The sequence below is a fragment of the Pipra filicauda genome, unplaced genomic scaffold (genome assembly GCF_003945595.2).
Source record: "Pipra filicauda isolate LSUMZ 115617 unplaced genomic scaffold, ASM394559v2 scaffold1_size10287979_pilon, whole genome shotgun sequence".
Lineage (NCBI taxonomy): Eukaryota > Metazoa > Chordata > Aves > Passeriformes > Pipridae > Pipra > Pipra filicauda.
In genome coordinates, this window is record NW_024104310.1 from 2094234 (window position 1) to 2121554 (window position 27321).

Below are 27321 nucleotides of genomic sequence, written 5' to 3' on the forward strand. Positions count from 1 at the left end.
AAGTAATTTTGATCAGAAAATGAAGTTATCTAGTTGAAAATACAGGCAGCTTTCAATGAAAAATGAATACTGGAACAGTATCATCTCTATCAGGGGTATCATCTGAGGAGACCACCCACTAGTCTTACCAAAATGATGTAAAATGCTCCCTATTTTTAAATTCTCCAAATACTGGAATAACAGTTCATCCAAGGCCATAGAACGCTGGTTTACTCTGGAAAGACAAGTCTTGCAACATCTTTAAGTGTCTGCCAAGCGCTGATCTGAAAATCCAGCTGGGCTCTGCTGTGCTCTTGGAAAGTGTGCTTCTCCCCAACAGTGGCACCAATCAAAACCTCAAGGCAAAAATAAGCAATAGGTTTTCTGAACTTGGCCTTTTGTCTCCTAAGAAGGAATCTATACTGCAGAGTCTTGAGACTTGACTTCAATTAGCCCTGGGCTCTTTGTGGTTTTGTTATAGAAGGTGTTCTATGAATTCCAGAGTCCCATGATGGACCTGTGGTTTGCACATCTTCCTAAAATCTCTTGGATTTTACAGATTGGAGATGAGTTGAATATCTGGAGCTTTCAGAGATGCTTTTAACTACTTATAGTTTTACACAGGCTTTGCTATGTAGGATAGACTTAAAACCAGATTTTGAAACTTTTATTGATGACCAAGAGGAATTAGTTCATATGAATGGCCACCCTCTGCTGTGCTTCTGGATCTAAACCTCTGGAAGCCCACAGACCTTTCCATTATAGAAACTCTCTACATCTGGTCTTTGAGGGCCTTCCAGGGTAGACTTTGCTCAATATGTAGCCAGAGTGTCCATTGATATCCTGCAACCTGATTGCCCTGAAATATTTTCTGAGTTCTTAAAAGCCCTTTAGTGTAGTCTCTTTCTTAGGAGATGGGGAGACAGAACTGTCCAGAAAACTTACTGCTTTTATGTTCTGGCCTTGGTGGAGAGAGACATCCCTCCAACAACAGGTTCTGATACCTTTGTTTCTCCCTCTTTCACCCTTGGATTTTTCCTTCAGTTTCATTTTTTGTTGGTAGTTGTTTTGTGCTTTTTTTTCCTTGCTTTTTTTTTCTTTGCTTTTTTCTTTCCCCTGCAGTTCTGTGTTTATTACAAAATAAATCTTCAGCAAATCCAAAACCTTTGCCTGTAATCTGTGCTTCTTTAGATCAGGCACGTGCAGTTCTTGACACACATGGCAAGGCTATATGTGCTGGCTGTCTTCAGCCTTGGACTGACTTCCTCTGGCAATGCAAGTGCTCTCCAACCCAAACAACTTTACTCTTTGTACCCAGGTGGTAGATAACAGAGGAATGAACTAAACATACCTCTTTGTGAAGTTTTCAAGAAATGCATCTGAATCCGGTGTGGTTCACTGCTGGATAATGCTTAAAAGATGAAAGTTGCAATTCATATGTAGTCTCATGATTAAAAGTTCGTGATCCCAGCTGTGGGTGAACAGTGCATATGCTGTAATCCAACTCTAGAGGCACTTCCTTGTCTTGGAAAGAAAGTCTACAGGATATTTTCTCTGGTTACTACACTGTTTTAAGAGCTTTGCCAATGTTCTATAAATCTCTGGGTTACCATAGAAGTGTTTTAATCTTAGTATTGTATTATTCTTCAACTTCCACTGAAATGGATGCAAAATCAAGTGCTTAAACACTTAAACACCCATGTTGGGAGGATCAGTCTTGAGACGATGAGAAACCTTTCAGAAGAGAATGTACTGTACTGATGGAAGCGCTATGGTGGAGGCTCCAGAGATGCTGGGAGGATGATAGAGCGGTCAGAAGGTGGCTTGTGGAGCCGAGGGTTTCCTCTGCTCTGTAAAAGCAGCTGTAAAATTACAGCTTCTGCTATTCGTGCTGGAGGACAGTTAGCACGGCAGAGCAATGACGCGCTGGGAAGGTGCGTGTGTAGTCACCGTCTGGAACAGAAACCTCCTGCTGTGCTGGTTTCCCCCCTTTCTATTTTGGAAAACATGACCTTCTATTCCTTTGGGTTACAAAAGGAATTATATTTACATAGTTCCGCTGCTCAGTTCCCCGGCCGGTTCTCTGGCCCGGTTGGTGCCTCGGGAGCGGCGCGGGGCCGGGAGGGGGAGCTGCGGGCTCGGCGCTGCCGCCCGGCCCGGCCCGGCTGGGCTCGGCTTGGCTCGGCTCGGCTCGGCAGTGACCGGTGCCGGGCTATCAGCTGGGGACACCTCTCCAAGCGGGGCGTGGGAGTTGCTTTTGGCGGCCGCGGGAGGAGGCGATGCTGCGGCGGCTGCCGGCGGGGACACCGCGCACCTCGGTCCCGCAGAGGCGCTACCCTGGGGGAGGCGGATCAGGCGGCTGTGTCTGTATTGTCAGATTTGCTGCTACTTTTGGAGATCAATCAGTAGGCTGACAGCACTTTTTTGTGTGAATGTAAACAAGGCTGTGATTTCAGTGGGTGTCGTTCGCATATTATTTTTCCTAAATTTAGAGGGAAACATTCTGTCCGTTCATTAGTAGCTAAAATAACACTGATTTCCCTCCCCCCCCCCCAAGGATTCAGTTATTCCATAAAATGCTTCCTGTATTGTATTTTCCTAAGGGTATATGGGTCTTCATCTCCAGCATATAATGAACTTCTCTTCATCCTTCTCTAGTACCATTAAAGCCACAAGCCCTTTGTTGTAAAAGTATACTAATGAATAGAAATGTTACAACAAGAACAGAAGTCTTGTGTTTTCCCTTCATCATGCATCATCCATTTTAATTAGACAAAAGGGTGGTGAGTACTGTGACAAGAGTCTGGAATTAAAATCATTAATTGATGTCAAGCTGACGAGAGACTGCTAACATGAATTTACTGACAGCAGGAAAGAAATTAACCTTATTACTTTATTTAGTACATTGGGACTATTTATTATATTTTCCTGTGTAAGTTCAGTGTGTTCTGTTAATGATGATAAAGACAAATAATTAATAAAACCTACATAAAGTTTTATTACCTCCTATCAATGAAGTTTGCATGAAAATCACATCAATAACTTACAAAAAACAAACCTACCACATCCTTCTAATCAATGTAACTCATCAAAACCATTACAGCAATATTTTTGGTATTTTAAATGAGTATAACAGGCTCTCTCTGTAGCCGAGTAGAATTGCAAAAGTGATTTGATTTAAAAACCACGCCTTGGTTTCTTAATGTCAGTGTTGCAAAAAATGAAACATATTTTCTGCAGCAATGACATTGATTGGAATAACTGTCTGGTTTGATCATCATTGGAAGGTCACCCTAACAAAGATGAGTTTTAATGTTAAGCATCTTTATTCTTTAGATGAAAGAGTACTGCAGTGTCTTATAGAATGACAGCAGCATCCTATAGATAATTTGTGACCCAAAGGTCATAATAAAAGAATAGAGGAGAGGTCATCCTGTAGTAAAGGCCATCTGGAACTGTTAAAGCATCAGATGGAGTAGGGGCTGAACAGCAGGACACTCTTGGTGCCTTTCCAGATTTCCCAGAGAGGCCATAATATTTTTATTGGAAAACCCCAACTTTTCTCCCCCTTAAGCAAAATATTTTCATCTAGCAGTTTCATCTTACTTTTAGAAAAAAAGACAACAGACTGTGATAAAGGATTTTTATTTCTTACATGACCTCTAAGTATTATCTGTGTCTTTGAAATAAGGCAGAGGTTCAGCTTTACTTTTGCTGCTGCTGTATTTTGATGTCACTTAGCAGCTTTCCAAAAAACTGTTACTCTAAATCCATTATTATTGCAAACATGCAGAATATAAATAATTTGTAAAGTAACTTGTGTAAAATCCTTTCTGTTAAAACTTTAACCCCCTTCCCAGCCCATAAGAGAGAAGAGGAAAAATTCCTCAGTGATCAGAAAATCAGAGCAATATGTTTCTGATTCTCACTTATCTTGTGATGGTGTCCCTTGTCTCGGTTTCACTGAGGCTTGTAGCATTGTTTTTGGCAGTGTTTTTTTTACATGCCATGAGGGATGAGGGTGCAGGACATGAAAACAAATCAATGGCAATAATTTTTGTAAGAGAACACAGAAGTGAAGATTGACAATACGGACCTTTGGAAAAACATTTCGGGCCAGTTCCACTTCATAAAAATGCTGATTCAGGAGATATGTAAGTTGGAACTTTTTTAGAATAATAGTTGCTGAAGAAATTTTTTAAATAAAGCACCATATATTCTCTAGCTACATATTGTAATTATAGAGGTTTTAGGACATCATGTTAAAAGTATATTTTCTCTGTTATTCCTCTGCAGGGATTCAAGACACTGCACTGGGCAAGGTTTGGCCAAGTCCCTTACAATACAGTAAAAAAACCCCAAAATTTAGATGGTCTTTATAATTTACAAATTTATTTAAGGTATCTTGCAGATCATATGAATTCAGAACTCTCTAGACATGTCAGTTCTAAGTAAGAGCACTAAAAATATTGTCTAACTTTAGAATACCAAGGACTTTAGGCTAAGACAGCAGCACGTCCCCTGATGTCACATGTGTCAGAGTCATTGTACCAAATAATTATTTGGGAATTAAAAAAGGTTTGCTGTAGTTACTAACTTATAGTTGATTTGACTTGTTATTGAACTTATTGTTGCTGAGTTGAACAGAACCGAAAACTTGTAATATTTTCCAGACTGCGCAACAGGAGTCTGTCTAACAGTAAGATAAAGCACTAAACTCACTCTTTTTTCTAATTTTTAAACACAGCAGCAAGTATTTGACTAGCAAGACAGATACAAAATGATACATTTGTGACAGACAGATGGGTTCTCCCTCCACATCGCAGCTGGAACGTTTATTTTGTAACCTATTCCTAGAACAAACCTTTTCTTGGTTATGAGACACCTGGCTCTGTTTCTGACCGTGCTATAGATTTGTGCTGTCAGTACTGTGACCCATCAAGGTTTTAGAAGTGAATCCTCAGAGGTGTTGTAGGTGCAAATTTGTGGGTCTTGAGCAAAGATACTGACTTAAAAAGCTATATTCTCTATTGGTGGGTTTTTTTTCTTTTCCTTTTCTTTCATCTTCAGTGTATGAGATTCACATAATACCTTGCTTTGTTGTGAGGTTTTTCATTGCATTTTTTTGTCACTTCATACTGTTTCATTTTCCAACTTCAGGATTAGGCTACGTTATAAACAGTACTCTAGAAACACAGAATAATGGACCTGAAATAGAACTATTGGTAGAATTTTATACCCCCTTTTGTTACTAGACTTCAAGTAGTGGAACACAGATGGTGGATAGGCTCAACTCAACCAACAGTATTGTAGCTCGACCTCCAGGTACTACCTACAGTATCTGGGAATGACTGATTTGATACGTGGTATGATATATGGTACCATTTGATATATGGGATGCCTGTGTCATTTGTTTCTTGCACACATGGGAACAGCTGCTCCTTGCACATCTATCTGCAGAATTCAGATGTTATCCACCAGTTCTTTCCGAAGTTGTTCTCCAGTTGGGGGGAAAAGAAATTAGGGGAAGAAATAGTCCAAGCAAGTCTGCGTGAGCGAGGAAACTAGTGCTCTTAAAGTGAGGAGGGATGGAATCAGGAGCTGAGTCATGTTTCAGCAACAGCTGAATCTCATGATCTTCTTCCTTTCTACTTCTGTCCAGCAAGAGATAAAGAGTAGATTAGAGCTAAATTAATCTAATTACCTGTTGTCATAGGTGTAAATATCAGCCTTTGTGGCCAGTTTTGTTATGCAAAAGAAGTACTAAATTCCATTTTGCTTACAGACAGCAGTGATGTTCTTTGATGCAACATGATTCCCAGCAGGATAACAGTCCCAGTTGCTCATCTGGGTGATCCTTCACTGCTGGGGTCACTGACCCTTGGCTCAGACATGAAAATAAGGACAGAAAGTTTCAGTCATGGTAGTGTTTGTTTTGGAGACAGGAGGACCTATACTTCCTGTGTACCTGAAACATTCACCTTTGGTTGAAATGTATTCTTTAAAAAAAAAACCACAGCAGACAAACCCTCTACCCCAAAATGCAGCAGACTGTTAACTGGAAAGTATGCTAAAAGCTCTGTTGAAGTGTAAGTAAGATGGTAATTTACAGATTTTTTAAAATCAAAGTAAGCAACGATTTTCACTTGTTTACTGCAAGATCCACAAAAGCAGTTTGAGGGGGGGATGTCTTCACTTGGGAAAGACAAAGGGTGAATCAAGAAGGTCAGGGGATAAGGAAAGACAGGGATGAAATACATGAGAGATTCCACCAGGTTAGAGAAAATCATTCTAATGTCTCTTTGAGTTTCATCCTTGTCACTGATTTCAAATTGGTGTTTGCACTTCACCTGCATATATGCATAATATTTACTTTCTCTCCTGCATTTTCATTTCTTTACATCTTCATTTGTATTTTGCTGCCTTCTTTAATAGCCTTCTTTAATATAACTCCTTATAAAAATGAGCATGTTATTCTCTTCTTAATATATTAGGGCACTTACAGTAATCACCTTATCACCTTTATCCTTCACCCTTTTTTTTTCAACTGCAGCCCTCCTGGGTTGTAGCTCATTAAAGGCTTTTGAAATTCTTGTGCATCTCTTCTGCATGTGGGATTTGAGGAGGGGGGATCTTCAAAGAGACAGTAAGTACTATCACGTATTCTAATTGGCAGATAGGCTGTGATTGTTGAAGAAGAAAGAAAATTAGGACTCTCTGATTATGTAGATACATTTCTTTAATTTAGAGGTGATGGGCAGCTTTTTTTTTTTTTAATACGTAGTCACTGTTCTATTTTTCTGCTGTTGTAGAACTAATGCATAGGAAATATATGTGTGTAAAATTTCTATATAGGTGCAGAATTATAGACCTTTAAAAGAGATCATGTCACTTTTTCAAGGTAGGATCTGCAGTGTATGCCCTGCCTGCAAATGTTTCTTTCATCCTCGGGTTTTTTCCAGTTTACAATGACATAAACTCTACAACTTCCCATGGCAGTCTTTTCCACTACCTTTTCCTCTAGGAAGTTCCCCTGCCCACAGTATCTAGTATCAATTATTCCTGCTGCAGTTTAAATATCTAATACTTGCATTAAAGATGGAAAACGTTATTTTCCTCCAGTGTCTGTAGACTGCTGTTATGTCCCCACTCTGTCTTTTTCTTTCCCCAACAGACACGTTCTGACTCGTGTCTGTTACCCAGTTGATGTTATTTAAGTTAATTCTATTTTTGAAATCTACTCTGCATTTCAAGAACATTTGAAATGTTAATCCTTTCCTCCAAAGTTCCTTCATTCAGGTTTTCTGCAGATTCAGTACAATCCTAAATAATACTGAAAACCCTGAGTAAATTCAGAGAGTGATCCATGTAGAAAATACCTTGAACTGTCCATCCTGCATGACTGTGAATTGCTGAGAGCTACTCTCTAGATACTCTGCAGGAGAAGCCTTGTTCAACCTATTGCATCCAACCCATAGCTGTTTTTCTTAGCCTGGGACATACTGTTTCTGCCCTGTTCACAAGGTGCTGTAGAAGAGAATCTGGCTGACTTCACCACATCTGCTTTTGATAACTCTGTAGTGGCTCCTGCTCTTTCCATCATCTCCTCCAGTAGTTTGCTTCAGAGGAGATTGAAGTTACACTCATGAGTTTTTAATCCTCCACCTTCTGTGAGGGATGTTTGACTTTTTCTAGTTTTTCAGTATTTCAGCTGTCCCCAACAATCTCTCCTGGTTACTGAAAAAGTCTGTGTGTGTTAGATGAAGTTACACTAGCTTAACCAGTTTCTAGCTGTATCTTTTGCTGGTGTATTGAAGATCTTTTTGTTGGTGGTGGCAGTCAATTTTACTGGTCATCTGCTTGCAGTCAACCATTTCAGTGAAGACAGATGCAAAGAAAAAACCATTAAGCCTTGGGTCTCCTCAGCATCATCTGTCAATATTGTTCCATTGCTGCCACACAGGGGAGCAACCTTTTCTTTGCTCTTCCTTTTACTGCTAATGCAATTACGCAATGATTTATTGTTATCTTTAAAGCTCCCTGCTACTTTTATTTCACATTATGCCTTGGCCTTTCTGATTTTGTCCCTGTATGCTTGTGTAAACTGACCACATTTTGTATGTGTTTCCTCATGTGTCTGAGGTCAGAGGACGGTCATATTTCAGCCAACTGGCCACACATGTATGTACACAGCAGATAAGGCAGAACTGTTAATATTTTTCTTTTAATGACTTGAAAAAGGTTGGTCTCTAGACTTTCAATTCAGAAATTGTATTTACTTAGCAGTATTTTCTGACTTTTTTTTTATAATATGCTAAAGTTTTGAATGAAATGGGTGTGAATGAGGAAGAGGAGGTGTCTTTCTTATTTACGAGCTACTGCTGTTTGTGCCCATGATTATCCATTACACAGTGATCATTCTGAATGATTTTCCCAGGAAAGCAGATGGCTTTGGTGAGAGGTGGTTATAACTGTGATAACTGACTAGCTCTAATCATGATAAGAAAAGTGAAGCGTCATATGCCGGTTCAGAGTGAAATCACAGTAATGCCTATAATCAAGGTACCCTCATTAGAAGGGTAGTTGTCAGAAAAATTCTGCTTGGATCCAGACAAAGGTCAAAGAAAAATACGGGAGAGGACAAACTCTCATATTGACTTGATTGCCAAAAATTAGGAAAAGGGCCATTAAAGCCCTGAAGGCAGTTGAGGAGGCTGGGGGAGGAACAGTGAGACCTGGCTCGCTTGTTGGCACACTGTTCCCACAAGGTGTTTTTCACTAGCAAAGGAGGAGGGGACAAATTTGAGGAGATTTGGCTACTGGCCAATGCACCTTCTGACCTCTTCATTAGAAACAATATCTGGCAAAAATTGGACCGAATGTGTTCATCCCACTGGACTAACTTGAACAAGCTGACTGGCTTTATAAATGTGTGGTTGTTTTTCTCTGTTTCCAATCCATCATTCCAATGTCATGCCAGTCTGATGGTAGAAGAACTGAGAACTGGCAGCCGCGAATGGCTTGTCATTTAGCTTCTGTCCTTATACAATGCTGTTTCTATCCTTAATAAACATTGTCAACCATCTCACATATGTGGAACTGCAAGCATTCGATACTGCTTTTGTAAATGAGTGAGCCTCAGTGGAAAAGATGAGATCGCGGATTATCACTTGGGCAATATCTGAATCCTGGCAGCAGCAGGAGGATTAATTGAATTGACCAAGTACTTGCACACCAGAAGCAGCAGCCAACTTTATTTCTACTCTCAGAGGAGGATATATTGCAATGGGAAATGTAATGTACTAGCCATGAGTATCCTTCCCATGCTGTGTTCATCAATTAAGATAAGTAGGTGATTTTTGCAAGGATCTAAATCACTAAAATGAAAAAATCCCTCACAGGAGGCTGGAGCTCCCAAGGGATTTGGGATATTTGTAGTCTACTTCTAACCCTAGATGAAATTAGGGTTGATTTCTCTTCTGTTGACAACTTTGCTTGTTCACTTTTACTCATAATAACTCAGCCAGCACCACAGATTTTCTGTTGATGAAAAAAGTTGAAGTTTAGTTCAGAGAACTGCTGTAAACATTTAGCTCAGGGTGGAATTGGACTCAAATTAATATGATTACTTAGTACCCAAATATGAGCTACATGGCTAAATGCCCTTTATGGTCAAGGGACGGGTCCTCAACACAGTTGGTAGAGCCTGGAGAAGGGCTTGGCTTCACCTTAACATGGCCATGTTACAGATGTTCAACTGAACTGCCCTCTGGAACCTGCAGCAGCCGCCTAAAGTGACTGAATCTTGACTGGCTCTCCTGGGAGTTCAAAACATGCCTTGACACCTACATTTAAGTGTCTAAAATGGTAGTTGCCTTCACCTGAAAGCTGAACATCATTCACAGAGTTTTGAAGAATGGAACGAGGTAGCTGCTGTTTGCTGAGGACAGCCATGCATAAGCTTTTCCCTTCCTTTTTGTGACCACCATTTCATGTGCATAGGAATCACTCTACAATGGGTATGTCTGTCATTACTGGATTAGCTTGCAATGAAAAGCTCTTCTAACAATTATAGGAAGTTCTGCAAACTAACAATATTGTCATTTGAAGCAGTTATCATTAGCTTTTGAATTGAATGGCAAACAAATGCATGAGGATAGTTTGTACTTTACTGAACATTATAATTTGAGTCTCAAAAGCATGACAGTACATTGTTGACATTTCCCATATTAACACTTCAGCAGAAAGGGTTTAGAAACTTCTTGGGATAGCTTTTGTATTTTTAAAAGTTCAGTTTCATTTAAACACTCAAAATTGATTAGCAGTTTTTGCAAAAATTATTTGACGATGAAAAGAGTTATGTGACTGTTAAGCATGATTATTATTGTTAAACCCCCACAAAATCCTTAGGAAGGCCATAAATCCTCAAAGTTAGCTGATCTGAAATTTCAGGCATAGGCATTTTTATTGTGCCGTGTCATGAAGGAATACAATTCAGTGAAGACAGCTTAATACACTTATCCACATTATGAAACCAAAGCACTGTGGTCAAACACTTCTCCAGATACTGGATTTCAATAGCAGAAATGTTGCTGAATAGGGCTGAAGTACAGAGCGAGTTCTAGGTTCTCATCTGTGCTGCACAGTGTGTTTACATAATCATTTTAATTTTCCCCACAATAGTCTGCACTGGCATTTCCCATATATATACTTAATGCAGTATATGCTAACAAGGATTTAGGGTGTATCCTGCATAGAAACACAGATGGAGAGGGGGAAACATAAAAAGTAGTATCACATTAAGTTCAGGATCTTGTATAAAGATATATTCAGAGTTAAAAACTATTATAATTGCAAAAGGGATAGTGCAATATTCAGCTGATAGCTCTTATTCTTTTCAAGAGTATGCCTATATATTTTCCCCTAGTCTTTTCGTTTCTTTAAGTTGAGAGGCATAATGTTTAAATGTGGTATGTCCTTGAAAGGCAAAAACAAATAGTATGTTAAACAATATTCAAAAATATGTTAAGTAATCAAAATACTTATACTTTTGTCATCTGAAAGTGGTAGGATTTGCACAGTGGCTTAAATGTAAAGCACAGAAAATTAATTAAGAGAAAAAAATCAGAACATTTTGGATGTCAGTATGGTCAGACATCTTATACATTTCATTTTAGAGTTATCCTTTGTTAAATGTTATTGCGAATGGTTACTGGGTACTTTGGTTATAATTAACAGGAAGATCATACTGCATTTAGACTCTGATTTTTAATACTGTGTATATGTATTAACATATTGTATTAACAGTTGTAGAAAATATTCTAAAAATTTTCCTGGTGGATGTGAACATAATTACTGGCATAACTCTTCAACAATCAGTTCTTTCCTACTTGAATGGGAATAAGTATCCCTCACCAGGCCATGCACAGGAAATCTGAATGTTCTTGCTGCAAATGGTGCTGCATCCAAACTATTGCTGCAAATGGTGCTGCACCCAAAGAAATGATAAGCAGATGTATGAGAAAAGGTGGTTAACGAAACAGGGAATGCTTATGCCTGCACCTGTTGAGAGTGATGTGATATTCATGGTCAAAAGTTACATAAATTCACCATCCTCTCTCATAGCAGTTAGTGTAACACTAAGGTAAATATTGCCAGTTACCACCAGGTAATTCTGTTTTATAAGCACTTCAGGTAAAAATGCTTTCCTCTGAATGAATTACTCTATGCACCATTATTGCTATACTGTCTGATTTCATACACTGAAATTTTGGTTATCTAAAATACATGGATTTTTTTCCTTTGAATTGGCGTCAGACAGTGTTCCATGTGATAATACATTGTCCATTTAAAGAAGAATTAAATCTACCAATGTCTAGGAAATTTCTGATTTCCTTTGCTTCTTCCATTCAGAGGACAAATATCAGTAGACAAATGCATTCCTTCACAGGGTAATTAATACAGGACTACAAATTGGAAATTAAACTACAGAGAAAGGAATCAACATGCACAGGTGATTTTCAGGCCTGTTTTTCCTTCTGCACAGAGACCTTCCAAGTGATTAAGGCTGTAACATTTCTGAATTACAGCTTTGGGGTATAGGAGAATGTAAAACATATACTTTTATTTTAAAAATAAGTATGCAGAAACACAGTTTAAATTTGAAATGAGTTTTGGATTTAAACTTGAGTCCTTCTCCACTGTAAATTAAACAAAAAACAATTCTGGTTTGATATTGCTGAAATTGTGAAGAAAGAATTTCCACTGTGACTGACTATAAGTAAGAATGGTGGTGCACAGATCAGTGGTAGTAGATATAAAAAGAGGAATGCTGAGGTTTAACTTGTGACATGTAAATGAATCACTGAACTATCAATGTAGGTGACTCTGGCTGTTGAAGGGAATTCAGCCAGTCAGTTGTATCCCAAATCAGTATTTGTGATCAATAGCTACAGGATTTGTGGGGGAAAACAGGTCTGTCTATCTATGCCATCCTTCTACTCCCTTCTTTTGTTATGGTGTTCTTTGTTAATGTAAAGGAACAATTTGCTTGGGACTCAGTCTGATGAGGAGACATTTATGATGTTCACATACCAACTCTGGGGTGGATTCACATACTTGAACACAGATGTCTTGTGTCATTTGGGTGATCAGTCTCTGAGACTTCAGCATGACCTATGGAGTCCTTGCTCAGCACCTGGAGGTGTCAGGTACCCATAGCTCTTATGTTTGAGCAGTTGAATCAAGGCTGGGTATCCAAGCTCTCAAGGAAGACCTAACTCACAGCATCAAAAGTGGCTGTAGAGCAACTTTTTTCATGCTGGGACACAACAGCTCCTAACACAGCAGCTCCTAACTCTGGAGTCTGCTACCGACAGCTCGCTGCCATTGTAAAGGCAGCCTGCACACGTGGCTGGTGTGAGCTCACCTGCTGTTGGCACCTAAATTCTCATGTCTTTACCTGCAGTCTGAATCCCATCCTTTGTGAATTCCCTTTTGTTTTTGCAAAACTAATCCTGAATTGGGCTAGTTTAAAATTTCTCAGAAGGTCAAAGTTACCTGACTTTAAGGCTTTTCTATTTCCAGAAGAGACAAGGCTTACTTTCAGAAGAGATATAGGCTTTGAATAGGCTGATTTTGTTAAAAGTTGGTGAACAAGCTGTGTTTGGAAACGGCACACAAGAGAGATGCACAGACCTGTAGTCTGCATGGATGGATGCTGTCACACTGTAGCCATGGCTGTATTAGATGAAAAAGGAGCACATTTTACTAATGGAAGGGAGGAGACAGCTGAGTGCTTCATTTTGCAATGATGACAGAGCATTAAATTGGTCTGGGGAGACAATGTGAATGGGGTTGTGTGGTCAGTTTACTGCGCATATGTGTGTGTGATACATCAAATTTTCTAAAATGCCAAAGAAACTTTGAAGCCCAGATCAAATTTTTGTAATAACTTTGTGTGCTTTTGAAGATATGATCTGTGCTCAATTTGTGTTTGTCAGATTCCCAAATGTCATCTGTTTCTATCTGTCACTTTTTTATCATACGGCTAAAATAGTGCACCTAAATACAAATTCCCAGTACAGCATCACCTTTCATTTGTAACTTTAACACGAGGCACATGTTGTTTCTTTCTGGGAAGATACAACCTGCTTTTGAGAGATGCCAGATTCAGTTTGTTTACATTTTAAACAAAGCATGCACATTTCAAGTGAATCATACAAGAATCTGCTTCTGCTGTTTACTGCATGAGTGCAAACGTAAATGTATCCTTATGCAATTTTTAAATTCTGAAAAAAATATGATTTTTGTAGTATGAAATTAAGAAAGTATATTAAAATTCCTCTCTAAATACAGGCATTAGAACCATTAAATCTGACAAGTTCTGATGAAGTGAATATGAATGGTATCAGACCATTCTCAGATAAGTCAGGTATTAGCACAGACATCCTAAGACACATGAAACAAAAGGTAAACTCTGTTTACCAACAGCCATGACTAGTAATTATTAACTTAATGAATTAAAAGGCAGTAGATAATCAGACTTGCTCCTTAAAGAGCAGTGTTGATTGTAGTATTGCTTCAATCTAGGCTTCAATATCCAAGGTAAACCCCATGGCAAACTGAAACTGGAAACACTTCACTGGTTTTCATTAATATAGGCTACCTAAGCTGTCTGCTAACTGCTGCTTTATATGTCTGGGGTAGGGGGACAGCCATCAGTTTCATCCTTCTTTTAATTTTTCAGAATTCAAGCAAAAACTCGAGAATTTCGGGAGAGACAAGCTCGAGAACGTGACTATGCAGAAATACAGGACTTTAACCGGACGTTTGGCTGTGATGCAGATCCAATGTATGCTGGGATCACTTCCTATGACTCTTCTTCAAATAGTGGCACGATAACACTGAACACCCGACCACAGAGCCCGAGGGAAGGACAGACAGTGGAAGCCTTGTACGCACAAGTGAAGAAACCACGGAATTCAAAGTCTTCACCTGTAGACAGGTAGGCACCAGCCATCAATCAATACACTCTCTCAAAATATGCCCTTGTACTGCTTTTGTCATGGGAGATGACTGTACATCAATTGGAAAGTCAGAGCTGCTTTTTTATTAATGGCTTTTTAAAGCCTTTATGTAGAACAGTATTGAGCTCACTCGAATCAACCTGTTACAGAATGGGACGGCAAAGTTATTTTCTGCAGAGCAACTGCTTTTCTTCTCATTCTTCAGATGGTTTGGAATTTTGGAGTCACAGTTTGGCATAATTGAAATTAAATTCAAATTTATAACATTATCAGGTTTATTTATCAAAACTGTAATGGATATGTTTGTGTAATGCAACATTTCCAACCTATTCACAGGAGTTAAAAAATCTATAGAAAGCTCTTTTGTTACAGCAAAAATGGGTTGAAGCTTACATGGATTCTAGTCCTACTCCTGTCCTGAACAGGTTGAGCTTTTTGATTAAATACAGACCAAGTGAGTAAACTCCAAGCTTAACTCATGATCTGCTTTCTCTTCTCATGCTGTAGCTTATGATTTATACTCTTCCTGTGGTGTCATTATCTGAACTGGGTCATGCTTGGTTTTATGCTGAAACTGGGCAAAATTCTGGTTTCTGTTGATGGAGTTTTGAGTTCCTTTGAAAACCTGAAGCGAAAACAGGCATGTAAACTAAAATAAAGTAAAAATAACCAAAGGCAAAATTCACAGTTTTTTAGTACTTTAACAATGAAAATACATCTGTTTTCTTGGCTTACTTGTATGAACTTGCAGTTCTGCATTTTCTCAGCTCTACAAAAACTAACGCAAAAATCCTAGTGCATGAGCTATTGTTACCTCGTTCGGAGGTTATTAATTTAGCTGATAGTAAAGCCACTGATGTTGTTTTCTACTTCATTCTTTCCAGAATTAAAATATTGGACTTGCAGTTAAATCAGCAAAGCAGTGTCTTTGCTTACGGTGTTTGAAATCTGTATAGCTTCTACATGAGGACTGGCATTCATCTTGCGTATTCTGTTCTAGGTGGTAATGGAGTCATTTGTATTTGGTCTTAAGGAAGGTAGCTGTCATGCAGAGTTCAGCTAATTGTCTGTCCAAAACCCTTTGAGGACTGAGATTGTTGCATTCAGCCCTCTGCTAGATCTATTTTGCCAAGTTTCTTTACATAATATTGATAAAAATATATCCTCTAACATGACAAATAAGAAATCTCAGACGCATTATGGAATGCATACATTTTTATTAAAAGTCAGTAGCACAACTGCCTTTTTATTTTCTTAACTGCATTGTTCTCTTGTGCTGTGTAGAAGGTGCTTTTCATATTAAATGAAAATAATTTATATATTGTGTACATATGTACATTATTTCAGTGAAGGAAGCAAAATAATATTAAAAGATGACAGCTTTACCTGCGTACTTGAAATTTTGTATTCATTAGATATATATTGGCTGGCACTGGTATATCGAGGTATATATATACATTTTAAATATTATATATATCTATATACACACATGCATATATATATTCATATGTGTATATATATACAAATATGTGTAAATATATATATATAGAGAGAAAATATATAACATTCATATGTATATTAAATATACATTTCAGCACTTTTGTGCCTTTGGAAATCAAAAGAACTTGGTTGGATACGACTGCCACGTGGTGGCTCTTATGGCTGTTTTTGTTAGACCAAAGGCACTGTTTCATGCTGGAGTTGAATGGCATCAATGTCACATCAACAAAAAAAAAGTTCTTTGATGCAAGCCTGGCACGGCGAAATAGAAGACCTGCATGACCTAGCTAACTCTGTGTGATTGCTGATAAAAGAACCAGGAGAGAGTGAGTAAAACTGAAGATAACGGGGTACTAGGAGAATCTGATGTTAATCATATGGGTAGGACCGAAGAGCAGTGAGGTAGTTTTGCACATTCAGGCTGCTTCTGGAGCATGGAGGGCCCTGTATCTCACAGCTGGATCACGCTGTGACAAAAAGAAAGACCCAGCACACACAATAGGCTTGAGCAGAGGGAGAAAAAGCAAAAGTCAGGGACTGGAACTGGGGTAAGCAAAGCCACCCCTAGCCCTGTTATAAAGGGGGACACATTTGACAAGAAACACCTGGAAAGAAATATTTAATTCAGATATAAAAATATTATTTTTTGCTATAAATGTACTCTGAAGTACCTGTCTGAGGCATGAAGTTCTGGTGTATGGGGTTTTCTTTTCTCTCTCCTCATATCTTTAACAACTAAACTGTGAAGGTAGTGAATCCCACCTGGTTCAGAGAGACTTTCTGGGGAATGTTGCAGTGATTTGTGCAGGCTCAAAGTTACCTCTCCCAGAAGTCGGGTCCGTACTTTGGGACTGCCTCTGAGAGAGCATGTCATAATGTCATAGAATAGTTTGGGTTGGAAGGGACTGTAAAGATCACCGAGTTGGGCATAGAGGAGATGTAACATTTGTGAGGGAGCAGCTTTCAGTCATCCTCAAGGTGTGTGAAGGATATCTGGGAGCTTGATCCTTTGTAATGTTCAGCAAGAGAGCCTGAATTGTGGCTGAGGTATCTTCCCAAAGGGAAGCCTGTGTTTTACAGGCTTTATCTTAGATTTATTAAGAAAGCGTCCTCTGAGCATTTTAAGAAACAGTTGTGACCGTGAGGACCTGAGGTGCTTGTTAACTGTGTTGTCTCCTTGTCTGTAGGATACCTGGCTCCTCACCCCATGGGAATTGTAACTTGTTTCTTGCTATCCCTTTCCAGCAGAGAGACCTTCTCCTTTCGCTTTGCATCTCCTGTGATGCCCTTTTCGACACCAAGCATCCAAGTGCTTCCTCTCAAGGCTCTCCATGGAGCTCTCTTCTTTGCAATCTGATTTATCCTGATAATGCCACAAGAGATTTGATGAGGAATAGTTGGTTGAGGTTCTGAATCCTTAAAATATTGTGTACATTAGCATTCACCTGTGGTGTTATTTTCAATGTCTTCTACCCCTTTGCCCTCCCATTCTTTCCTTTGCTCTGGATGTTTCAGAGGTTACCTAAATAGAAACAGTTGCTTCCAGCCTTTGTGGATGGGAAGGGAAATCACTCTCAGTGTGTTACCCTTGCGCTGAACTGCCAGGAGCTGGTAATGGCCAGGCTGTCTCAAATCTTTAGCACGTTCATATTAAAAGCAGCACTGTTTATATGGGAAATGTTATTTCTATTAAAGTTTGGTGCTTAGTGCCAAACAAAATATGACATTTAAGTAAGTCCAAAAGGTTATTTAAAAGGCTCTTACAAGGAAGCATATAACAAAATGTCCCATAATAGTTTGCATACCATTGCTGAACATTTATGACAGATTTTTCCGTAACTTGCAAGAGAATTACTGTGCCTGTGTGTGAGGCCTTGTCATGGTTTGTTTTTCTTTAATATTCCCTCAACTTCTCTCTTACTTTCATCAACACATGCCACCAACTGTTGTTTAACTGTATCATCGCATATGAATAATAACAAAATATATAAACTGCTCATCAGAATAGTGGATAATTTATTTTTTTTTGCACATTTAAGGATATTATCAGAACAACTATTATATTGCTTTAGCAAGTGATGGTACTGTCATCAAACAGTTATTTTATAACCTAACTGAAACCAGTATTGAGAACAGACCTGTTTCTCCTTCTTGGATGTATTTTGTATTTGCATGTATCCCAAGCACCTCAGTTGTAGACAGATAGTACAAAACAGTAAGAAGAACATGGTTATTCCTTAAACTTTGTCCATTTCTCTAAATTAGAAAGTAGATAGTACAGTGTCAAATACAGCAAAGGAGAAAGAGATGTTAACTTACTCATTGGAGACACACACATCTATATGTGTGTAAGTGACAATGCTTTACCCATCTTACCAACAATGGCTTTTAAAAAAAACCAACTCTGTAAATAGTAAATTTTATTCAAATATATCCTTACAGGACTTGAAATTGATTTAGAATTAAATTAATGCATATTTGTGTGGCATCATACTTAAGTCATTAATACGGTGGGGATATTGGTGGGGTTTAGAGGGAAAAGCGTTGTTTGGTTTGTTGATTTGGTTTTTCAGTGATAGTATTCATTAAAGGTATAGTTGAAATACAGGAGGTTCTTTATTTTGGGCTTGTTATGTAATCCATGCATACAAGTAGCTCCTGTGAATATTGAAACACTTCAAATTCTAGTTACACTAGTCATAACAATTCTCTCCAACAGCACTAAAAAAGTTGTTTTCTGTTCTTGATCCTAGAGAATTAAAGCAGATTCTCCTTCTTAACACAGGAGTTTATTGCTCAGAAGAAACGATGCCCTAGCAATAAATAAATAAATAAATAAAATGAGTAAATTTGTTGGGAGTGATGATGATCAGTATAGCTACATATACATGATCTGCCCTTGCTATATTGTCTCCATCCTATGTACTGATGCATAGAGAGACAGGTTGCTAGGAAGTTTCTTCACTTCTTATCTTAGGCATTAATGAAGCAAAGTCAAGATCAAATGTATAATCTATGTTTATTTTACCGTTCAGGAAAGAAGTATCTCAAGAACTGTGTTCTTGAGGATAAAGCTTTTAACTTAGCTGAAAAATGTCTCTAGTATGTTTTGCATCATACAGAAGAGAACCTGTGTGATTGCTCACTACTGTTTTTCGTGTAGATGACAATGGTGCTACACAGTGGGGTTTTATAGCGATCACCTGACATCCATAGCTGAGCAGCATGTAGAAAGACAAGTCCTAATGGACATTTACTGGCTGTCACTCTGTAATCATTTCCCACCAAGAGTGCATTGTCCTGAAATATAATTGAAATAAAATAGGCACTGTGATGCTGTAAATCTAAATAGCTTGAAAATAGTAGGTTAGACTCCTCCAGCTTGCTGAGGACATTTTAATGGAAACATAAATACCATAATCATATGCTTTTTGCATGCATTTTGCCATTAAAAAGAAAAAAAATCTTCATTTTACAAGGGAGACCTTTATGAACTTGTTTCTTTTCTATCAGAAGTAGAATCAAGTTATGTCAAAGGAAAATCTTGGAGCTGAAAATAGCCCCACTTTCTTTATCTGTCATCTGTTTGGTGCAAAGAGGCAAGGTACTGTTTTTAAGGTTGGGTCACATACTTTGCTTGCTGCTTTTCAAAAAAAAATTGAGAACATTTTATTAAGATGTTAACTTTGATTCTCTCAGTAGTATCTTTATGCTTAAATTGTCATGAGAGTAATGAAACCTGGAAACTGCATAGAAACACTCTAATATAATATAGAAATATGTAAAAAGTGCAATAAGCAGACCCTGTCTTTCTAGTGTGTGTAAAATAACTCTTAGCAATAGCAGAATGGGTCATGAAAGCTATGAAATACTATATTGCCATGCCTGGATAAATATTTGTTAAAAAAGCAGGCTCTTGTGCAGCTATATTAAACTTCTTTATTGGTAGTGTCAGTCACAACAGTGTTCTTGAGTCTGTGGGATCATTTATGCATAGGAATCTGAGCTTACTGCAAGGCCCACCAAAGATAGAGAGGAATTATTACTCAGGGTGATGCATCCTGTAAATGCTAGGATGTTTCTTAGATGAAGAGATTTTTTGATGGTTCTGGAAGTTGACTTGAAGAGCACTTTCATGAAGGGAAAGACCACGGAACTGTAAACCATCTAACCAGTGACATTTAAAACCTGCAGAGCTGTGCAGAAGGCTAACAACCTAGATTGAATAAGATTATGAGTAAGCTCTTTCCTCCTACCTCTGTTTACTTCTCTTCGCTGGCGTGGAAGTGTTTTCCTACGCCTGAATCCCTTGTTCTTCATTGTTTATCACCTTCTGCCCTACAGAAAATGTGCTACCAGGGGAAAGTACCACTCATGCAGGAGAATACTCAATCAGGTTGCAAGCATTTCAGAGTAGAGAACTGTTTTCCAAGTTCCTTAAATAATCAGTAATGTTTCAGAAACTAGTAGTCATAGGTTTTAAATCCTTACCTTCCAGTGAGTGTCACTCTTTTGTGGCATTTTGAAGCTTCATTCCTCTGAGAATCTGATTTCTGGAAAGACTTTCCTGACCTAGAAAATAGCACATATGCCGTTATGGGATAATCAAACAGACTTTCCAAAACAACTTGCTGGAGAGCAGTGAGTTAATGAACTATTTGCAGTTCTCTAACGCGTAAAACTGAAAATAATACTTGGAAGTCATTGTGATATTTTTCCTCCTCTGTCTGTGATAACCCAAAGAAGGATTAGTTAGAGCCTCTGTGAGACTCTTCATGGGGTTTAATTTCACTTTAGTGCTAACACATTGGGTTTTTTGTTTCTCTACCCTTCATCCTATAAGCCAGTAATCCTTGCCCCCAGGACTGCCTAAAAATTAACTTGGTCTCTCACAGGCCTGTATATTTAGAACCCAATAGACACTATTAGCATTGGCATTTTATTATCTTAGGTTGGTTGTTTTCTTTTGTTCTTCCATCTTGATAGAATATAAGACAAGTTTTAATATAAATTCATGAGGATTTATGTAGGCTCCCTATTGTGAAAGTATGCGATTGCTCTCCCCTCTTTGGGTTACCACTTTGGTGGAATAAATGGCAGACTTACAGTGAACTCTATTCAGGTCTCCCATTTTAATTACTTGAAAGTCCTGGTTTCTCTCTGAATAGATACCAAGCACTGATACTGTTGTGAGAACCGTGTCTTTCTCCATTTACCACAGCCACCGCCTCACTGAAAACCCGGTGGTTTCTCTTCCCCTCTCGTCTGGTCGGCTCGCCGTGTAATCTGAAGTGTGACAGATGTTTGTTTGTTTTTACAAAAGCAGCTCGAGTTAGTACCTCTACAAATGGTTGCAGTGGGAAAATGCACAGAGAGATAAGAGAGATGAACTTCCCGCTCCGGGTTACGGGTTACGAGACGAGGGGGTGAAGAGGGGCCCACCCAAACGTGCCCTTTGTGCCCCTGTTCTGAGCGACTGCGGATGGGCTGCCTTTGCTGGAAGTTGGGAGTATCTGCATAGCTTTGTGATCTTCAATTCTTTTGAGTGCAGATGAGAGACTATGTATAAAAGGTGGACCAAAACCTGTCACTTCTCATCCATTTAAGGGTATACTATATTAGTATTTTTAATACGTTGTAACTGAGTTATGCATAGGATTTTTTGTTGGTGTATTAGTGCAATTTGCACACAGATATAGATCAGTTGGGTCTTTTGTTGCTTGAAGAAAAAAAGAAATGAACCTTTACATTTTTTCAGATGGTAGAAGATAACATTTAATTAAAAAAAAAAGACAACTATAATTATATATCCTAGGATGAAACAAAACAAGTTGCAAAAGCAATGCGAGGCAATGTCTCAGGCATCTAATGGTTATTGTGTGGCTTGAGATTGCAGGCCAAAAACCCAGCTGTGTCTGTAACGTGCACATCTTTATTTCCCACTAATGCCATCAATACAAATTGAAGTTCTTCAGCCTGAGAAAGTTATAGAGCATATTTGAGTACACAAAGCTGAAAAAGCAAAGGCTTTCACATTCATTAAATGAAGTGCTTTGATCCTACCAGTGTAAACTGTTAAAATCTGTTCTTTGCAAGTTCTACTAACCAAAATTTTGTTTGTGGGCTGATGTTGTGCAGCACTTGAACACCATAATTTAATCAGTTTAATTCGTTGTCGCTATTGAATGTAGCCCTTTCTAAATAGAATAAAAATTTATGATTTTTATGTCTTTTATCTCCCTCTAGTCAATCCATCTGTTCCTCTTTGGTGAAGGATTCAGGCTTCTCCTTTCCAAGCGTTTAAAGGGCTAGAGGTTTTGCATTTTAGATTTGTCTGGTTATAGGAGAGGGGTGTACAGGCAGAGCTTGGAGAGAGTGCTGTGTGTTCACCAAATTCTGGCTTTCTACTTGCTAAAACTAAATATGTGATTTGAAGTTACATCTTTAAAATAATGTATTTTATTCGATGAACAGTAAAACATTCTTCTAGTATTGGAGAGTTTGAAGAGTTTTTCCTTATTTTCTATTTTTATGAATGATATTTCCTTCACAGATGAAACAAACTAAATTTAACTCCATTGTTTATCCTTATGGCCAGTATTGTTTGTTTATGTGACTTACAAATCATCCTGCTTATGGTTGAACTATTTTGTCAATGGCGGAAGTGATGGAGTCTAATTGTGGGGAGGAATCCTCTGCAGTAAATTTTAGGAAGGAAAATAGCAGCATCACTACATATAGGTTACAGGGGGAGCTGGTTGGTTCCTTTTAAAATCTTGTAAACTCATTGAATGAGTGCTTATGAAACATATCACATTGGCAACCCTGGAAACTGAGAAATTTCTGAAAGATCTCATTTCAGTTTGTTCTTGGTTGGAAAGCTGAAAAACTGTGCTTTTCCACTCGTCACTCAGAAAACAGTGTATATTACCACAGCCTTATACTTCATGGTATATTGTTAAAGAATTGGTTTATAAAGTGTTTGAAGTCTTGTTCCTTAAGGCTCACTATGATGTGAAACATTGAAAGGTTTCTTGCATGACCTATTTTATATGATTAGGTATTTCCGAAAAACATCAGACTTACTTCTAACATCAGACTTACTTACTTGCCATAATTTTTTTTTCATTCTTTAAAATACTAGTGACATTTAAATAGCTTTTCAATCTGATGTGTTCATAGGAGTCTTTCTTACATGATGGATATATGAAATGTTATTATGGTAAATAGATGACATATTTGTAATGGATAGGTAATTTCATCTGCCTGAAGTTTAGATGGTGATATAACATGTAAGAATTTATGAAAGAAAAAACAGAGGAGCAGATTTTGCTTCATTTTAATTTATGTGTATAGTTTGGTAACAATAATGCATGTCACGCCTGAGTTGCATTGCATTCTGTAATGAAATGTCTTCTGTGTGCAACAATTCAGTCTTGATTACAGCCTTCCCTCATTCCTAGGTTTCCCTTTAGAAACAAGCACAGTACAAACTGGGATGAAAAGAGAACACATAATTTCTACTACCAACATTTAAAAAAAGCAATTGGAATGTATACAATTTCAAGGGATGTGAGAACTAATGTCCCTCAGACTTTTCACTTCCACTTATCTTTGGGAAGGAAAGAGCTCTGACCTGGCAAACAAAGGAGACAGAAAATATTAGCGTCGGTCTTTATTTTGCTAGACATAGTTCATGGCTCATTAATAGTTATAGTATGTATTACTGGGTATTATATGCTGCAGAGAAAACAAGCAGAAGTTGCCTGTCATTACTTTGTAATTCTGTTAGTAGATATAGTCAGAAGGGGGGAGAAAAAAGGAAAAAGAGAAGGTTTATCTGTATATTATTTTGTACATCATCTTAAACTGTGCTGTGTCTGCTTGCTTAAGATAAACTCTATGCATATTTGCTAAAATGTTGTCAAATTAACCCACCCGTTTCTAAGGATTGCTAAATGCCCATCAAGGAATGGAGGGGCAAGCTGAAGCTATTTTAATTAGCAAAGTGTGATTTAAAGGTTGCTAAAATCAAAAAGAGCTTATTCATTTTTCATCAATAATAATTTTTCTTAATATTTCATCAAAACCTGCTGATTTGGAGACCACCTTCTGGGCTTTGATTCATTATGGCTGCAGACATAATTTAATTTTTCCCCCTTTCCTCATTCTGTGATATGCTCTTTCATCTTTGAGACATTGTTAAGATGTTTCTAACATTCACAGATTGCTAATTGGTCCAACTTTTTTTAAAACTGTACTTAAGACAGAGGCTTCTTTTTCATAGAAGCAGTTTTCCATACATTTGCTTTCACTAATGTTTTCTTCAATCTCTGTATGTGATAAAGCATAAGTTCTCAAAAAGACACTGAAAATTGAAGACGTGTACTTTTTTATGTATGGCAAGTGAGGCAAAAGTATTAGAGATGTGATAGAGGGAAATTAAGAGATTTGGTACAGTCATTAAGATTGCACAGTCACTACGTTAGGCCTTTACAGTTCATCTAGAACTAACTTGGAATTACATGTAAGTAATGTTTCTTTATCTAAATCTTTGGGGGATTGTGAAGAAAAGCAATTATGGGAATTTATGCAAAGACATTTTGTGAAAGGATGTACAATTAAAAGAAATTGCTCCTTTCACTTTAGTAGAGCTATTCATCTAAGTTTTGTCTACATAATCATACTCTGGTAATTTCTAGTCCCCAAATGCATTTGTGTTATTATTTTGAGATTCATAACCTGTTTCTTCTTGGGAGATCTCTGTGTAGAGTAGTATCCAGGAAACTTTCCATTCATGTACCATGTTAAAACAACAAGTGGTTGGTTACTCAGCAGCAGCAGAACATAGGGGTTTGAAGCAGTCCAAGTGCTGTGGGCTGTACCCTGGTCCTTTACTGTGTGTAGTTGGAAAACAGTCAAAATCTTCATTTTCCTTTACTCCTCTCTCACTTGTGAAACGTGTCACACTGGGTGAATGCAGCTGATGTCCAAGGCACAGTAATTTAGAGCAGGGCCATCTTTTGCTTTTCTTACTTGTAGCCATTTTCTTCAATCCAGTCTAAATAGAATTTCAAAAAATGTCCTCTGTGTCTTGCTTAGATGGTCAGAGCTAAGTTGTTTCTTCTGCGAAGCCACACTGAACAGTTCATGCAGACTGAATTTCATTAGCTTTCATTAGTTACACTATTCTGCTGTAGTTAAAACTGCTGCAGCTCAAGATGTCAGAATTTAACAGGAAAACAGGTAAAACTGACATAGCATCCAGCGTCAGGAATTATCCTACTTTATTGGAGCTCATGCTGGTGTTTTTTAGTATTCCTTCTCAAGCTCAGATGCTTCCATCTTTTGTGTAGCATGTCATATGTGTGTGTCCACATTCAATGGAGCACATGTACATATGCAGAATGCAATGCAGATACAAGAATGTGTTTAGCTGTGGCAGTATTTGTGTTTGTGTATATTTATGTCTGTTTGTATGTTTTTGTATTAAAAAAATCTCTAAATTCCTCTGCTCCAGAGGAAGTGACCTCCAGAGCTCATCTAGTCCAACCCCCTGCTCAGAATGGGTTTGGTCAGGTCAGGTTGCTCAGGGCTGCAATTGTGTCCTCAATATCTCTGAGGATGGAGATTTCATCCACCTCTGTGAGTGCCTGTTCCAGTATTTGACCAGCTTCATGCTAGCTAAAAAACAAAGGCAAAAATAAAAAGCTTTTTATATCAGAGTTTCCTGTGCTCTTGTTTGTGTCCATTTTCTCTCATTCTATTGCTGTGCAATTCTGAGAAGAATCTGGTGTGTTTTTTTTAAAAAAAAAAAAATCGAAATTAAAGAATCAGTTTTTGTAACATTTGGAATATGAAACAACAGATTCAAATTTTTCAAGCATCAAAAGAAATGTTTAAAATAATAAGGATTACCTTAAAAGTAGTTGTTATCATTGAACTTTTCCTAGAATAATTGCCAGCCTTGGCTTTTTTTCTTGTATCACCTATTGTATTTTCATATTTCAGAGTTACGTTTAGGTAGGTGGCTTGTTTCTCACAAATTATTTTGAAAACATATGTTATCTTTTTCTCCACTACACTATTCAAAACTTGAAGAATGAGTCTGAGAACAAAGTATAATTCTTGATTCTTCTTGAAATACAGGAAACTGCCTAGGAAGCTGACTTTTCTCATTTAATTCACAGGTTTTGTATTGTGCTTACAACATTCAGCTCCACCAAAAATGGTGCATCTGAAAGTACCTTTAAAAATGACTCAGGACTGTGTGTGCTGTTGGATTGCAAGTGCTCCTTATATGTGCTTAGTTCTTGCTTTTCAATCTGCTGGTAGAGAATTGTCTCATTCTGCTAGTAGAGAATTGTGTTGCTGTACTGCACAGGCCCGATTGCTGCTGTGTGGGATGTGTGGCTCTGATAGCCTTTCTTCTGCTAAAGGATTTTCTGTATTTCTCTTTAAACACTGAGGTTCTGCAGTTCATCTGCACAATTTCCTGGACAAAAAGAGATCATAACTCCCAAAAAAATGATACAGTGTTAGCAGGGAATTCTAAAACAAAGGCTTGTAAGCATTTATCCAAGTCCTGCTCGCTACATTCATTCTACAGCTAAAATTTACAGATGGTGAGTGCTGCATTGCAGGAATGGAGGCTCAGGAGACATGAGGTCTCCTGTGGAGCTGAAGGGCTGCACTGGAGGAGGGAGCGGGAAATGAAGCAACTCTCCTGTGGAGATCAGGAGCACTGCAGGATGGGGATCGGAGAGAGGAAGCTGCCTGCTGAGCTTGCTGTGACAAAGGGGAGCCAACTATCCTCTCACCTGCAGAAAAAGAAAAAGGAAAAAGAAATTAACTGCCCTTCTCGTAAGCACCAGTGAAGCATAGAATGGTCTGTGCAGGGTTGTCTTTTACCTGGATAGTATGTTTGCAAGGACCTAAAGAACTTCATAACCTTTAATGGGACTTGCAGTTGATATAATGACCACCCCTCAGCTGAACCCCTCCCCACTCCCTGCACTGACAGGCAGTTACCTGTACAGTGACACGCTGCTGCTGTTTAATTGCACATAAATCAGGGCCAGGGACTGGAGATGGGCCAGGAGAGTATGGAAGGACAATTTAAGTGCATAAGGTAATTACCTGGGTTGGAAAATGGCCAGGGCATCAAGGTTAAGACCTGTACGCTTGTGAGAAATGCCTGTTGATATTCTTCCAGAAACCATTTTCTACAGAGTTACAGAAAAGACCCTTTTAGTTACTTAGTCTGATTCCCTCTGTACATAGAATTGGCTTTTACTGTGGTATATTCCACCAC

At 38.2% G+C, this 27321-nt stretch overlaps 1 protein-coding gene across 18 annotated transcripts in view; it reads left to right on the plus strand.

Moving 5' to 3' along the window:
- The window catches only part of PARD3 (par-3 family cell polarity regulator), a 452171-nt gene that overhangs the window by 338104 nt on the left and 86746 nt on the right, over nt 1-27321 (plus strand). For all 18 annotated transcript variants that reach the window (XM_039380698.1, XM_039380695.1, XM_039380704.1 and 15 more), the window contains one exon: nt 14228-14485. In XM_039380698.1, coding sequence (XP_039236632.1) covers nt 14228-14485 — 258 coding nt within the window. The remainder of the gene's footprint in view (nt 1-14227; nt 14486-27321) is intronic.